At 45.0% G+C, this 17,500-nt stretch overlaps 1 protein-coding gene across 3 annotated transcripts in view; it reads right to left on the bottom strand.

Moving 5' to 3' along the window:
- Nucleotides 1–17,500, bottom strand: part of gpm6ba (glycoprotein M6Ba) — a 67,204-nt gene that overhangs the window by 30,887 nt on the left and 18,817 nt on the right. For 2 of the 3 annotated variants that reach the window (XR_010037821.1, XM_063217420.1), the window contains exon 1: nucleotides 13,077–13,586. The exons of the other annotated variant lie outside the window; for it this stretch is intronic. Coding sequence is in view for 1 of the 2 variants with exons in the window: in XM_063217420.1 (XP_063073490.1) it covers nucleotides 13,077–13,146 (70 nt within the window). In the remaining variant the exon portion in view is untranslated. Of the gene's footprint in view, nucleotides 1–13,076; nucleotides 13,587–17,500 lie in introns of those variants that run through there. 3 annotated transcript variants of the gene reach the window in all.

Raw genomic sequence — 17,500 nt, 5'->3', positions numbered from 1 at the left:
CTCCTGCCCGCTCCCGTTCATCTTTAAAATTTTGACTCCCATCCCGCTGGAATCCCGCAGGACCCGCGGGACCCACGGGAATTCCTGAAAAATGTCATCCTCTACTACATACAATGCAACGAGGACCCAACTCCGCGGTCGCCCTCCCTCCCTCCCTGGGCCTGGGACAACTGACCCCTTTGTTGCCCCCTGCTGGATTCCCTGCCTTGTGGTACATGTACAATGAAGCAACTTTGACACTGGGAGAAACAGATGCCATCATCCATCTCACAATCAGTGTTAAAGTGATTTTATGTCATCTACTTTAAATACTGTCATCTCCTTTGAAAGGTCTAATCTACTTCCAACGTCCGCTGGCACTGTATGTATTTTTTTCATTTGCACCGAGGTGCATTTTCAAATGAATGTGCATGTACACTTTACTGCTTAACACTCGGCACTCAATTGGACAGCCGCAATCTCTCCACACAACAAATATGAATTAGACCCGGTGGGGATTTGTGTATCAGGTGAACACTTCTGACATTTTAATCATCTGCTTTAAAATAAACACCACACAACTCCAGATGTAAGCGGGAATTTTTCCAGTTCCTCTGATGATTTCCATTTCAGCAGTCACCATCTGGTAATTGAATGTGAATTTGCTGTCTGTACTTAAAGCTCAGTGGCTGATTTAGCTGGATAACAAACACGACCACACAGCTCCAAACAGCAATATAGAACAGGCACAGTCAGTTCCTCGTTTCTTTTGAGTGGTCGCCATCAGGTATGTGAATATGACTCTGCGGTAGTGTCTGTGCTGCTCAAGCCCTATCACAGATTTCATGGGATTTGGAAGCTCTGGAAATCCTTAAAACATTGTGTGCCGTATGAGTTTCAGTGGGGTGATGGGGACAAGAGGGGAGATTAGGGGAGTGTAGGGGGGTCAAAGACGTCCAACATGAAATTGTCCTTCAGTGTAACGGATACTTTTGCTTACTGTAAATGCAAAAAAAAAGTGTTTTAAAATATTTTTTTTTGGCTTGGCTTTCATGCATTCACTTTTCAAAAAAATTGAAAGTCATGTTTTTCACAGTTACAGTAAGCAAAAGTATCCGTTAGCACTGAAGGACAATTTCATGTTGGACGCCTTTGACCCACTAGTTTCTGGTATTCGGGGCAGCGAAGGATCATAGATAGCACCTCATATCAGAGCCAAAAGTTGCGTAGTACAACTGCTTTAAACATTGTACATTGTGTGAGATTGGTGGGGTGGCGTGATGAGGACATGGCGGGCGCAGGGTGGGAGTGAGAAAGGCTGGAAAATTGGCCACCTGAAAATCTGTAACCCCTTAACCCGTTAAGACACGGCGTTATAAATTTGCTGTTACCAGAATGGCAATGACCAAGTCGTAGTGCATTACTCTAAAGGCCCTCTGTTATGTCATAGTAGAGTTGTGCCTCAGATGGTACTGTGCGCATTAAGGGGCTACCACAAGCTGCTCCACCAGAGGAACAGCCGTAATAGTCACTGAAAAAACTTAACTGCCATAGTACTACTGTACACGGCTATGGCAGTGCACAGGGACTTGAGCAATACATTACAGTTTGGTCATTGCCTTTCTGGTGACCTTTTTTTTACTGGATTCAACAGTGAGTTTTGTGGTGTGGGGTGACAAATGTAAGGGGCGGCAGGGTAGGGGTTTTGGAACGGTATGAGGTTTAGAGTACTGGGGTGCATTTCTCAAAACAATAGTTGTTTACTATGTTAGCTACTTTGTTGTTTGCAATGCAATTTCCCATTGGCAACTACCGAAGTTGCTAACAAGCTAACAACTAACCCCTGCTTTGTTGGGACGGCACAGGGTGGGAGCGAGCAAGGTTGGTAGATTGGGTGTACAAGTTTGTTGGGATGGGGTGGGCTGATGAAGATAAGGGAAGGTAATAGACAGATATGGGTATACACATGTGTTATTATAATAGTAGTAGTATTATAAGTGTTGCAGGGCAGGGCAAAATACCTGGCAATCCCCCCTGGTTGTATTGTTTTGTTCGGGCGGCTCAGGGTGGGAGCGAGCAAGAGTCTGGCAGATGGGCATCTGTGCCCAAAAAATTATGGTGCATGGGAGTTTGGTGGGGTGGGGTGTCTGTCGAAGACCAGGGAAGGGGAGGAGAGGAGAGGAGAGGGGTGGGGTCAGAGAGAGGAGGATAGGTGTATGTTGGGACTGGCAGATTTGGTATGCTCTGAAAATCTTTAAACACTGTGGGGCATGTGGGGTGCGGTGTCAAAGACCAGGGAAGGGGAGGAGAGGGTCGGGGTGGGGTCGGAGAAGAGGGTAGGGGTGTATGCTGTTGGTTGGGACTTGTAGATTGGGCACCTGTGATTTCGCAGCTCTACGTATCTTTAGACATTGTGGGGCATGTGAGTTCAGTGGGGTGAGGTTTCAAAGACAAGGGAGGAGAAGAAAAGGGTCAGGGTGGGGTCAGAGAAAGGAGAGTAGGGGTGTATGCTGCTAGATGGGACTGGCAGATTGGGCACCTGAGATTTTGGAGCCCTGAAAATCTTAAAAACATTATGGGGCATGTGAGTTTGGTGGGGTGGGGCTTCCAAGACAAGGGAGGGGAGGAGAAGATGGGGGCGGGGTGGGGTGGGGTGTGGTTGGGGTTGGAGAGAGGAGAGTGGGACGGGAGTGTATTGTTTGTTGGGACGTGAGAGCGACGAGCTGGCAGATTGGGCACCTGTGGGCGATGGAGAAGATCCAGGGGGGTGGCAGAGCGGAGACTGGCATCAGGCAGGAAAGAGCCTGCTGTGCCAACCTGCCCTCTGAGCTATATTCATACCCGCATGCACAACACCGGGCACACACACACACACACACACACACACACACACACACACACACACACACACACACACACACACACACACACACACACACACACACACACACACACACACACACACAGCTATATTCATACCCGCATGCACAACACCGGGCACACACACACACACACACACACACACACACACACACACACACACACACACACACACACACACACACACACACACACAGCTATATTCATACCCGCATGCACAACACCGGGCACACACACACACACACACACACACACACACACACACACACACACACACACACACACACACACACACACACACACACACACACACACACACACACACACACACACACACAGCTATATTCTCACCCGCATGCACAACACCAGGCACACACACACACACACACACACACACACACACACACACACACACACACACACACACACACACACACACACACAGCTATAGTCATACCTACACGCACAACACCAGGCACACACACACGCGCACAACCACACACGCACGCACGCGCGTGCGGGAAAGGCACCCCCCCCCCACACACACACACACACAATCTCTCTCTATCAGTCTTTTTTTACCTGTTCCTCTAAGTGACGCACACAAAACACACACATGGATGCACACATGCACAGAAACACACGTATGGATGGATACACACACACACACACACACACACACACACACACACACACACACACACACACACACACATACACACAACACACACACACACACACACACACACACACACACACACACACACACACACACGCACACGCACACACACATATTGCACACATGGACACATATCAAAAATAACTTGGCATACATGTACACAGTTAGTTCATGAGGTGTCTCAATACTAACAGCATACTCATACACCACAAACACATACATCCGTGACCTCTGTCCCTCTTACCATGCATGGCTAAACACACCCACCCACACACAAATGCACACACATGCTTTCTCTCATACACTCTCATACACACAATGTACAAAGATACTCTCTCTCTCTCTCTCTCTCTCTCTCTCTCTCTCTCTCTCTCTCTCTCTCCCTCTCTCATATACAACACCAACATACTCACACACACACACACACACACACACACACACACACACACACACACACACACACATACACTGACCCACACAGACACACACACACTGACACACACACACTACACACTTGCGCATATGGCAGATGGAGGCTGTCAGCATGCCCTGAGCAAAATGTTCCAAATGAGAGGCACATGAGGCTCTCTGCCCTGTGTGATGATGGCTTTCACATGAGTGTGCAGCATGGAGTGTGTGTGTGTGTGTGTGTGTGTGTGTGTGTGTGTGTGTGTGTGTGTGTGTGTGTGTGTGTGTGTGTGTGTGTGTGTGTGTGCGTGTGTGTGTGTGTGCGTGTGTGAGAGAGAGAGAGAGAGAGAGAGAGAGAGAGAGAGAGAGAGAGAGAGAGTGAGAGTGACAGAGAGAGTGAGAGAGAGAGAGAGAGAGAGGTAAAAAGAAGAAAAGAGAGAGTGTGTGTGTGTGTGTGTGTGTGTGTGTGTGTCTGTGTGTCTGTGTGTGTGTGTGTGTGTGTGTGTGTGTGTGTGTGTGTGTGTGTGTGTGTGTGTGTGTGTGTGTGTGTGTGTGTTTGTTTAAGAGAGGAAATACGGAGAGGAGGGGGGGTTGGATAGAGATGAAGGAATTGGATGAGGAAATGAAAAGACCAATGAAGAGAAGGGACTGGCTGAGCATATTAAGAGGAGGAGAGAGAGAGAGAGAGAGAGAGAGAGAGAGAGAGAGAGAGAGATACAGAGAGAGAGAGAAAGACAGAGAGATACAGAGAGATACAGAGAGAGAGAGATACAGAGAGAGAGATAGAGAGAGAGAGAGATAGAGAGAGGGAGAGAGAGAGAGAGAGAGAGAGAGAGAGAGAGAGAGAGAGAGAGAGAGAGAGAGAGGAGCTTGAGAAAGATAGGGAGGTCAAAGTGAATTGGCTGATATACCCAGAGGAAGGGAGTGACAGGTACGGTGGGAAAAATGAGGGAGGGACATTATTAGAAGCAGAGAGAGAGAGAGAGAGAGAGAGAGAGAGAGAGAGAGAGAGAGAGAGAGAGGCCAGGGAGAAAGAGGGAGAACTGGCAATAGAGAAAGAGAAAAAATATTTGGGAGCTACAATGCAACATCGTCCTTCAGTCCTCAGACAATCTTATTTGTTGCTCTCGCAACATCCAGTGTACTGCATATTTTCTGCATGTTTTAAGGTAAACCCATTTCAGGATGTAATAGTGTGATCTAGCATAGGGGTGGGCGATATGGCAAAAATGTTGTATCACGATTTTTTAACATGAAATCACGATTTCGATTTTTTATCACGATCTTCCATCCAAAAAATAAAAACAACAAAAAACAACTTTCATATACTTGCAATTTGTAATTTGAGGTCAATACAATGTTAACACACTGATGATACTCTCATAAAGTGTAAAATTGGAATACAATAATGTAAAGAATAAAGTTAAGACAACAACACAAGTGAGAAAACGTCACTCTGATACTGATAATAAACATCCTCACTGCAAGACGATCTATACGATTTCTCCACTTTGGCAGATTCGAGACGATATTTTACTCAATATCGCGATTCACGATATAATATCGTCATATCGCCCACCCCTAATCTAGCATAGTGTCACCTAGAGCAGCACTACAAACTACAAATAATAATCAAAATCGGTGTGCAGACAATAGTTCATTTTGCTCAAAAACTATGACATACACATTGCACTCCCGCTGTCTCTACTGCATGTTAAGTTTACAGCCTATATGGAGTTCTTCATGGGAGCCATGAAAATAATAATTACCAGAGCAGAATTATAGCCTATGTGCAGTCATTTCCTTAGTAAAACAAGCACCGATGGATAAGGATGAGTCATTCAAAATCATTCACTGCATGACCTGTTATGCATGAAGTAAGAGTGCAATGAGCAGGTTGTGATGTAAAGACTCTGTGTCATGGTTCAGTATAGTAGTGTAGTACTATGTAGTAGCAAAGTGCTTTCAATGGATTACAGTATTCTATCGACTGAATGGTGTTCATTATGAGACTACTCCTTTCAAATATTAAAGGAGCACTTCTGCCAATTTCAATATGCTGTTGTATTGCTCACGCTACCCTTGACTTGTCAGTACCCGGTGATGCTGCATTTTTCGGCTCAACCCTTTCCGAGATCTGAGCTATTCTAATGGGGGCAGGTTTTGTTTACATTTAAAACAATTTTAACATAGGCCTACTCCAAATATTTTCCCAAAAGCTATCGCTGTTTGCTAGTTGTCTGATGATGTTGTATAACCTTTTGGATGTTTTTGGGAATAAATCAGGATATTTTTTTAAAATGTAAACAAACACCTGCCCCCATTACAATCACCAGGATCTCGGAAACGGCTGAAGAAGAAAAAAAAAATCTCTTGTACTGACAAGTCCAGGGTAGTGTGAGCATTACAACTGTATGTTGAAATTGACTGAAGTTATCCTTTAACCATTGTTTTAGAATAACTAAATAACTGTATAGTTTTAGTATTCCTTCTATTTGGGCACTTATCCACAAGTACATGTATAGTTACCATGATGTGTGATGGATAAAACAATGGTAGTGCCAGAGACAAACCAAGTAAACTATCCTGTGTAAAAACCATTGTAACGATTGTGACTGAACCTTTTTCTTAGGGAAAACTTCATAATGAACCTGCCTTTCAAGGCAAAAAATCACTTTTCTCCTTGTTTTCTTCTACCTGTTAATTCAGACATATACCGGCATCCACCCTGACACCAGTTGCATCTCAGCACATGGCAGCTGGGAGCACACTTTGCACACATTCTGGGCGGTGTTCCTATTACTGTACATCAGGGCTTGACACTGGCACCTACCAACCGGGGGGTAGTTTTGGCAGGTAGCTTATTCTATGGTATGACATATCAGAATAGCGTATATTCTGCACTTTGCCCCTTGTGCATCAATTGCTTGTATTTAAGTTCAAGAAAAAAGCTCAGTTACTCAGTTTCTATTTGTTTGTTTTATTTCCATGTAGAAACCCATGCACTCATCTTCTTGCTTTAAGCACCTCATCGTCTGAGGTTAGATGTACAGCCTCATGGTAAAAAAAAAAAATCAAATTTGTGGCTAGTAGAATAGCTGGATGGCTAGTGACTCAGGAAAACCACTAGCCACAGTGGCCGACAAGCAAAAAAGTTAATGTCAAGCCCTGCTGTACATGCTTTTAAACCCAAGCACCTGTGCTTCACCTTTGAACAAGCTATGGCTGGGAGTGGGCAGTCTATAAGCTAACACGAGACCGGCACCATGTCCTCCACTCAGCATGTTCCAGCAGGTGGGGGAACTCAAAATGGCACAACCCTGCCAAGCGCTCAGCAGCACGGTTTTACCATGCCGCGCCAACAGATATGTAGGTATATCGCTTTCCCTTTGAATGAAGACCTCTAGGCCTGGCTGCAGAGGATGATCTTAAGCCAGTATTGTGCTGCACACGTTTCCACCACTGAAACCTGTTACTATTTATTGAAAAGGTTTTACTACCATGGCACAACAACATTACCTTACCACAGCAGTAGGCTATAGAGTCTGTTCTACGGAGGATGGCTTCTAAAGCCAGTGTAGCTTTATACTGCATACCATTCCATCGATGGAACGTTTTACGAATGTTGAAAAGCCTACCATAATACATTACTATTATGACATTACACAGTCTCTCTACTAATACATCATGACTTGGTCTTTATCATTCTGCTAACAAGAAACTAATAACAGGGGCCATTTAACTTATGGAAAAATTCCATTTGCAATTCTGTTTTATGAAGATAAATAATAAATAGAATAAATAGGCCTAATTATTGTGAGATGTTTTTTAGTATGCCTACTAGGTCTTTGACGTACCCCAAAGGAGTGTCAGACCAGCGCAGCACATACACCACGATTACACAAGTTGCCATCCAGATTTTTTTAGGACATGTCAAAAAATAATAATTGCAAGATGAAGAGTTTTTTTTATCGTTACTTGGGCTTTGGCATGACCACAGAAAGGTGTCAGACAAGCACAGCACACGTACCGTGATCCGTACGAGTTGCCATTCTGATCTTTTTAAAACGAAATTAAAAAAAAAAAATAATAATAGCAAAATGAAGGGTTTTCACTATGGTTACTGGGGCTTTCACCACAAAGACCACAAAGGGGTGTCAGACCAAACCAGCACATGCACTGTGACTGCACAGGTTACCATGGAGATGACCAGAGCATGCATCAATGAACTTTTCACTCGCCCAACAGGAGAACACAACCGTATGAAAAAGGCAAGGCGATAATGTTGGAGGTTCCCGCTCGATGCTCAGCCATACAAAACCAGCAAAAACATAGAAAAATACTGTAATATGACATTCGTGATCTTTACAAATGCTGCAGTCATTTGGGATTGATTCAATTATTTTTCTCCCCCGAAAAAAATGAAATGTGTGTTGACATCCCTTCATTTGGTAGCAATGCACCTCAATCCCCCCACCTCCAGAACCCAACACCACACCCAGTATTATATCGATGATGTAATGCATGAGCTGAGAGAGAGAGAGAGAGAGAGAGAGCAAACCAAGCGTCAAAAATGAGCATGAGCAAAAAGAAGAGGAGAGACGGAAAGGAGAAGAAGAGGAGCAGTTGGAGAGAAAGAATTATGTAAGACTATAGTTCCTCCCTCCCTCCCTCCCTCTTCCTCCTCAGTCCACCCCCTCCCTCCTGCCCGTACCCTTTGAGGGAGAGCAGGAAGAGGGGGAGGAAGGAAGGAGGAGAGAAGGAGAGAGACATGTGACCGTGCCAGAGAGAGTAGGAGAGGGAAAGATGAAGGGAAAAACACAAAGACAAGCAGAGAGCAGGAGATGGAGTGATAGAGAGTGGAAAGACGAAGAGAGAGAGACACACTAAACTAGAATGGTAGATGTCTAAGCGAGAGAGAGAGAGAGAGAGAGAGAGAGAGAGAGAGAGAGAGAGAGAGAGAGAGAGAGAGAGAGAGAGAGAGAGAGCTCATTAGATGGAGAATTCACTGATAAAAAAAGAGTTGAAACAAAGAGCAGAGAAAAAGGAGATAGCGAAATCAACTGAAACAGATAGACAGGGTAGCACAGAAAAACAGAGAATGGAGGAATGTGAACAAACAGAAGACAAAAACAGAAAGATGGCAATAGAGACCCAGACAGAGAGAAAAATAGATAGACAAGACACAGAATGAGAGAGACAGAGTGTGAGAGACAGACACACAGACAGACAGACAGATAGAGACAGAGACAACGAGATGGGCTGTCCTCCATCTCATCATCAACCTCTTCCAGCGTTCCACTGGATAAGGTTTCCAAAATGCTTTCACCGCGGCCCAGTATTGAGCCACTTGTTCCACTCTGGGGAATCCCCATGATCCCTCACTCCAAAAGGAGGACACCTCTTCTCCTCTCACTCACACTCACACTCACTAACTATCCAACCGAGCATGAGAGATAAAGTGTGTAAAGTGAGTGTGTGTAAAGTGAGTGTGTGTGTGTGTGTGTGTGTGTGTGTGTGTGTGTGTGTGTGTGTGTGTGTGTGTGTGTGTGTGTGTGTGTGTGTGTGAGAGAGAACGAGAGAGAAAGAGAGAGAGAGAGAGAGAGAGAACGAGCGAGAGAGAGAGCGAGAGAGAGAGAGAGAGAGAGAGAGAGAGAGAGAGAGAGAGAGAGAGCAGGTCTGAGATTATCTCAGTAATCAGAAAAATATTACAATCCGGGATTATGTGCATGTTTTTTCCTGTAGCATGTTTGGCCATGTTATATTTATGCCTTCACTAGCCTGGATCCCACCACTAACCTGCTACTACGATTGCCCAAAGGGATCTGTGTCTGAACGTGATTGGTCAACTCTTCTAAACCGTACATAATGTATTATACTATACTATACCTTCACCTGCTATTGCTGAGTACTTCAGCCAAGGAAGGTGACAGCGGGGGACAAAGGGGTCATTTGCCGCGGGCACAGAGCGGTGGGGTGGGGGGGCATTGAGTCCTTATTACATTGCATGTATGGAGAGGGGGGGACATTTCAGATTACTTTATCAGGCCCTGCCTTCAGCCGGTATTGCCAACCATACGTTGCTTATCTCTAACATCCATAATCACCCTCGGAATTTTCAATACAGGCCGCATTATAATCTCATTTCAGGGACCAATCCCTCCTGGATCGCCATTCCAGTCCAGATCAGTATACATGTTCTGTGGTCTGTGTTCCGGTATAACACATGAGATCCACTTCATTTTAGCAAGACTTGAAAAAAAACACACAATGAAAGGAGGATGGAATGATGCATGGATGGATGGATGGATGGAAGGATAGAAGTATGGATGGATGGATGGCTATAAGGCTGGATGAATAGAAGGCTGGATGGATGGGTGAATGGATGGATGGATGAGTGAAGGTACGTGGATGAGAGAGTGTGGTGTGGTAACCAGCTGGCTGAGAGAATGCTATGATGCTTCCATATTGGTAGCTAAATATAGCCTGCAGTGACTGACTCAACACACACACACACACACACACACACACACACACACACACACACACACACACACACACACACACACACACACACACACACACACACACACACACACACTTATGGGTGGGCGTGCATGTCAAGCGACCGAGTGAGAGTGAGCGGTGATGGAGTAATGTTGGAAAGTAGGTGAGATTATGGTGGCGCTGATTGAGTGGATGACCAAGCTGAACGACACCCTGTGCTTGTGCCAATCTGGGTCATCGTGCGTGCGTAGCGAGAGAGGAGGAGAGGGAGTGGCCCGTGCGCGAGTCTGCCTGCTTATTTCCTCTCTCTCTTCTCGCACAGCTGTGGGCCTGCGGGCCATCGGAAGGGCGTCGAGAAGAGTAGGAGGAATCGAGGAGGAGGAGGAGGACATGGGAAGAGAGGAGAGAAGAGAAGAAGAGAGGAGAGAAGAAGAAAGTATAGGAGAGGGAAGGAGAGGTGAGGAGAAGAGAAGAGAAGAGAGGAGAAGAGGAGAGAAGAGGCGGGAGGAGAGGAGGAAGGGAGGAAAAGGAGGACAGAAGAGAGGAGATGATGCACGGGGAAAAATGCAGTGCTAATGCAACACTTTGAGTCAATTTAACATCTTTAGATTGCATTTTGGTACCAGGGTACACTTTGTGTTGATTTAACACTGCATTTAAAAACATACATATTTTTAGGGCTTTTTTGCCATCATTACTTGACAGGACAGTGGAGGAGAGACACGAAACGAGTGGGGGAAGAGAGACTGGGAAGGATCGGCAAAAGACCCAGGCCGGAATCGAACCCGGGTCGCCAGCGTAGTAACCCTGTGCCCTACCGTTAGGCCACGGCAGGGCCGCCGCCTAACTCTGCTTTTTTTCGGTGTAAGGAAGGAGTGAATAGGAGAAGAGAAGAGAAGAGAAGAGAAGAGAAGAGAAGAGAAGAGAAGAGAAGAGAAGAGAAGAGAAGAGAAGAGAAGAAAAGAGAAGAAAAGAGAAGAGAAGAGAAGAGAAGAGAAGAGAAGAGAAGAGAAGAGAAGAGAAGAGAAGAGAAGAGAAGAGAGGAAAGGCGTGGAAGAAGATGAGATGCCATCAGGAGACCAACTCGCCCGCCCTGTGACCCAGAGTCCCTGACGGTGACGGGCGGCCGCTATGGGCGTCCGGCTTTTAATGATATGTGTCCATGCATTACCTCATTAAAGGATTAATCTATAATCTCCCCATGGGGCCAGCTATGGAATATTCATTCAGCAGCTGGGTGGGGTGGGTCACTTATTTTGTGCTGCGATGTCAAGGATTTTAATCACCACACCAGGCTTAAGAAAACGCTCATCAGTCAACTATACATATATCACACTTGTAACCTAGTTACACAGAACACACACACACACACACACACACACGCACAGGTCTTGCACTGTCAATAGCTTATGTTCATCCATTCCGTGTGCAAATATCCATCTACATGTGTTGAAATTAAGGCTGTGCCCATAAAAATCATTCTATGACAACAATAATTCGATCAGATTTATGTGGCAAGTCGTTAAAACCTCGGAATCTCGTTGAAGGTGGGGATGGCGTGGGAAAAACAGGCGTGAAAAAAAACTCCACCCTAGCAGATGAAGGCTGCAACCAATCCTGAAGTTGACCATGATTGCGCTACAACGTGCACACACACAGTCAATAAATTATTCAGAGTAAACAATTGTTCAGGATTTTTCCGTTTTTAACGTTACATCTAACGAATGAGTAGGTCTATTCTTATGCCTACTGTATGCATTTTTAACGGATGACCTAGTACCTGCCATAGCGCACTAAAAAAAGATCACCGTCCTTTGCTTCATTACACTTCATAAATAAATAAAAACGACGTTATGGCTGTTGTTCTATGATGCACTGGCATTTCTGAGAGAACAAAAACCAAATCGATGTGTCGAGCTGTGATTGAATGCAAATTAACCTACATCGATCTCCAAAACGGATTCCTCAGCCAAATAGGGCCGATGCGCACGTATAGCCGTATATTTCTAATGCATTCTGAGAATAGCAACATATAATGTATTGCATTTCAAAGGCGCTTGCAATCGAACCACGACTCACTCTGGGTGATTTTCGAAAATGCTGTCTGTTTTCCCATTTTTAATGCGACACCTTGCATCAAACAACAAAGGCGCACCGTGCGCTGGACAGTGCAACATTAAGACCTGTGCATCCCCGTGCACCTGGTCGGTAGAACCGCGGAGACACACATTGGCAGTATCAATAAGAAATGTTTGCGAGCGACTTCGGTCCATCAATTGGACTGCACACTGCCTTGCATGATATGCAGGGGTTCGATGAGGCTGCCATGCCAAATGTTCAGATATCTGAAGAGAAAGATGCACATAAACAACATTATCTAATGCTCTGCGAATTTCAACATCAACACGGGCTAAAATGGCGTGTTTTTATTTAGGCTATCTATCACTGCCGCCTTTCAACGACCTGTTCAATTAACGGTGATGCCAACATTCCCAAGCGCATCCAAACACCAGCCACTGTCTTTGTGTGAGAGAGAACGCAGCCATCTCAAGAACCGTGGTGAGCCCGTATTGTAAACAGAGCCGAAGTCGGAACCATTTTAATTGCGATTTTACGCTTTTACCTTTACTCTCTTCTCTCTCCTCTTGATTCTCCTCGGCGTTGTTCTCCATCGCTGGTTTCATCCCATCCATCGTGTATGTCTTCTATAGGGTATGCTACCGTCCTCCTCAGCTGTGTTGGCGGCAATGAATCTCTCTCGCTCTCTCGCCCCCCCTCTCCCTGCTGCTGTATATATCACAATCTTCCGTGAAGATGTAAAGGTCTTGTCAGATTGGATTTTGCGTTTAGATTAGAGTGCCTCTCAGGCGATAATTGTCTCGAGCGCAAAACAGGTTCGAAATCTTGCAAGAGTAGAGGGTGTAGTGGCGGTGGAGGCAGTGCAGCGTTCACGTTCACAAAGACAAAATCTGCAGGAGTCGGTTCAGCGGGGGAGCGCGTGTGGCAGACTCATTCCTTTGCCTGTATTTAGCATCTCGCCCACAAAGAGACGCAAACGGACAGCGCGCGCGCAAACACACACACACACACACACACACACACACACACACACACACACACACACACACACACACACACACACACACACACACACACACACACACACACACACACACACACACAGAGCAAAAGTTAACGTGCAGTTAATGACACAAGATCATTATACAACTTGTTACTTTCTGTGTCAATTTATTATGCATCTCCTCTCACTTCTCTGCAGTGTGAAGCTGAAACGTAGTGCTTACTTAGGAACCTCTGATATGAACCGGTCAAAGAACACATAAAATAGACAAAGTCAAAAAAATGTACATGCACTCATTGCCATTGTACCACCTCCTCAGCAACTAGACACTGTGGTGGCCCAATAATAAGGGCATCCTAAAACAAAGACAAGCCATCTGTCCAGAATCCTCTTAAATAAGGCATTAAAACCAGCGCTCACGTGACCAGACCCCACCGCAATTGGCGCTCAAAAATAAAACCCATACAGTCAGTCAGTCAGACCAGAACAGACCAGACAAAAGGATCATCATGATGCTCTCCAGGAAGTTGAGCTAAAAGCACAACCCACCAATCCCCAGCACCACACACAACAATAACAACAACAGGCTGGCTGCGACTGGCCTGGCACGCGCAGACAACCAGGAAAACACACACAGAACGAAACAGCAGGAAAAGCCCTTGGTGCCCCAGACAGTGGGGGTGGATCACCAGCACCAGTAGGTTACACTGTTTTTTTGGAAGATATTTTTATGGGCTTTTTGGCACTCACTTGCAGATAGGGACAGTGAAGAGAGACAGTAAGTAAGTAGTAGAGAGCAATGGGGTGGGATTGGGACTTGAACCTGGTCCCCAGGGGCAAGCTGTCCCCACCATGGCACAGTGCACTAGTGTGGTGCATCACAGCACCCTTTTAAGATGACAGTTCCATACTTGTAAACTTTACGAGCAATATCGCCAGGCAACGTCACTGACAAGTGTTTTGTATGTAGGCTTCTAGTTTGATATGAGTCTATAGTTATATAAATCAAGATAACTTCTCATCAGGCAACTTTTTTGTCCCACGCATCAAACCCTCTGGTGCCCCAGGCAGCCTCAGTTCATCAGCACCAGCAGCATTCTCTCCTTAGGCTAATTGCCAGGACACGAGGGAACATTTCGAGAAATGTTGCCACCAGGCTATGCTACTAAAAGTGTTGCTTGTGAAGTCGACGATTGTCATTAGTCAACAGTATTTTTTTTTCTCAATCAGGAGAACTTTCATCTCTTTCGTCAGATCGAAGCCCCTGCTTCCCCCGACAACAAGTCACATCATCAGCATCAGCAGCTTACGCTCTTCAGATGATCATAGATCACAAGGCACAAGGTGTGTGTGTGTGTGTGTGTGTGTGTGTGTGTGTGTGTGTGTGTGTGTGTGTGTGTGTGTGTGTGTGTGTGTGTGTGTGTGTGTGTGTGTGTGTGTGTGTGTGTGTGACAAATGACCCGGGCCGGAATCGAACCCGGTTGCCAGCGTAGTAACCCAGTGCCCTACCGTTAGGCCACAGCAAAGCTTTTTTTCCCCACATTCTTATTAAAATCAGGAGGATCTGTACGTTATCAGACAGCTTAGTCACATCACAGACTTAGGAGGTAAGGATGTTGTTGCCTGGCAACATTGTTCAAGGACTTGTCCCATCTAATCTGAACACAGAGATAGACAGTAGAGAAAAAGGTATAGTAACGACACCGTATTCGAATATCAACTGCACTACAGAGAGAGAGAGAGATGGGTGGGTGGTTGACGTGGATGGTGATGGTGGACCCCCTCAGTTCACGTAAGGTCACCCGTTCTTAACTTTTTTAAAGCCTCAGTCCGGACAGCAGTAAACCCTGTCCAGGCTTTTAGTCTGAAGAGTATCAAACATGCACACTGACCACAAAACCAAATGGTTGCAGGAAGGAAGGAAGTGGTGCACATCCTAAAAAAGTTATTTGGATTACGACGCTGTAGCCTTGAGATCACGACAACATGACCTCTACAGACAGACAGACAGACAGACAGATGGACAGACAGACACATGCTTGCATGGCACTCATGTGCTTACATGGCATGCATGGCACACACTCACGCACACACACGCCCACACGCCCACACACACACACACACACACACACACACACACACACACACACACACACACACACACACACACACACACACACACACACACACACACACACACACTTTCCGAAAGGGGAAATCCATTCAAGCAAGCCAGACACTGTTTAGTAAACAGCAATCCTCAGCAGGTTTAAAAAAAAAACTGGAATGTGGGTGTGAAGAGTATGGTTTGCTGCCCCTATGATATCTCAAGTCAAGTTACCCACCGTGCTTGCATTTAGATGCAATGGTGGTTTCTTCATTAAAAAAAGCGCAATATTAGAAATCCATTCACAGGCCTTCAAATGACATTCAAAAGCGTCTCACATAATAAATACATACACATGTCCATACCGGATATCAGACAGCTGTGTTTGTGCCAGTGCTTTAAAGGTAAAGAAATAAAAAGTTTTTCCAAGTTCATTACTGTAATGACCTTAACGAGCCTTAACAAGAAGGAAGACTCTCAATAGCTTCTGCATGAACACCACACTTGCAGAATCTGGTGTCCACATGATTCACATCAAACACGCTTGGTGTTCACCTGCCTCTCACCAGATCCATGTATTTCTGCAGAGCTTCACAAGGTACTCATGGATTTGGGTGGATTTTCAGATTCGACCAGCTCCCCAGCTGCCCTACTCCCAGGCAGCCGGATGACAGGATTTTTTAGAGATGTGACGTAGTCACGACGTAGTCACAGTTTAAACAGTAGTGGAAAAAGGAAAAAAAACAGACTGGCATCATGAAAAGGCGTGTTAATTTCACACTAGAACATTCAGCGTGTTAGTGCAACACATTTTCTTGTTAAGTCATCATGGAGGACAATGCTGCAAAACAGCTGACAGTCACGTGACCAAGTTCGCACAAGGCAAGTAGTTTTACCGTGGTTGCAGCAAATTTCTGTTGCTAAATGCGAACATGCGAAGCTGTGCCTGACCAAAACCTTCCCTCATGATAAAAACACAAACTATTTAAAAGCCAGCGGTGGACTCAACATTGACACTCTGACACAGAGAGACAATGCGGGATGAACGTTATTTGCAAACCCCCATAACTGTCTGTAAATACCATTGACCTTAAAAGTCCAACTGTTTGGTAAACAAACGCATAGAGATGTCAAACTCGATGATGGATAGATATGCATGTGACCTATTATGCAGTATTTATGAATTTTGACCAGACTGAGTCAATTTTCAGATGAGCAATGGCAAAAATTGATTTTAAGAATAGGCCGATGTAGGCAAAAATGGCAAAGAATATGTCGTTATGGGGGCGCTGTGGCACAGCGCACTAAGCCCTCCACATTTGGGCTTGCATGCAGTTCGAGTACGGACGGGGTCCTTTCCCAGCCCTACCCCATATCTCTCTCCTTCTAATTTCCTGTCTCCTCTCACACTATCCTGTCACAATAAAGGCCCAAAAAGCCACCAAAACATACTTAACCCTGTGAAACCTGAACCATGAAAGCAATGAGAGAAAATTCTATTTTTTTGGAATTTGCTTCAATATTGGTCCCTTATAAGAAATGTAAAAAAAAAAAAATCAAAATTTTGTTAAGGTCACTGAGATATTTGATGCATCATATATGATGCATCAGGCTTTTAATGAATGAAAATTCCAATTTCATGACCATTGAAAAATGACTTTTAATGCATTTACAACTTTTTTTAATTTAAAAAAGTTGTCAGACCATTTAATTTGAGGATTATCTTTAAATATTTAGTGAGATCCTGCCATTTTTTTAAGCCTATCCTTGTTTTAGCAGGACCATATTTTACATTTCCCACAGCCTGGTTGGGTAATTTTTTTAAATCTATGTAAAAAACATAGCTGATCGAATGCTT

This window comes from Engraulis encrasicolus, chromosome 15 (genome assembly GCF_034702125.1).
Source record: "Engraulis encrasicolus isolate BLACKSEA-1 chromosome 15, IST_EnEncr_1.0, whole genome shotgun sequence".
NCBI lineage: Eukaryota > Metazoa > Chordata > Actinopteri > Clupeiformes > Engraulidae > Engraulis > Engraulis encrasicolus.
This window is presented reverse-complemented; position numbering and strand designations above follow the sequence as displayed.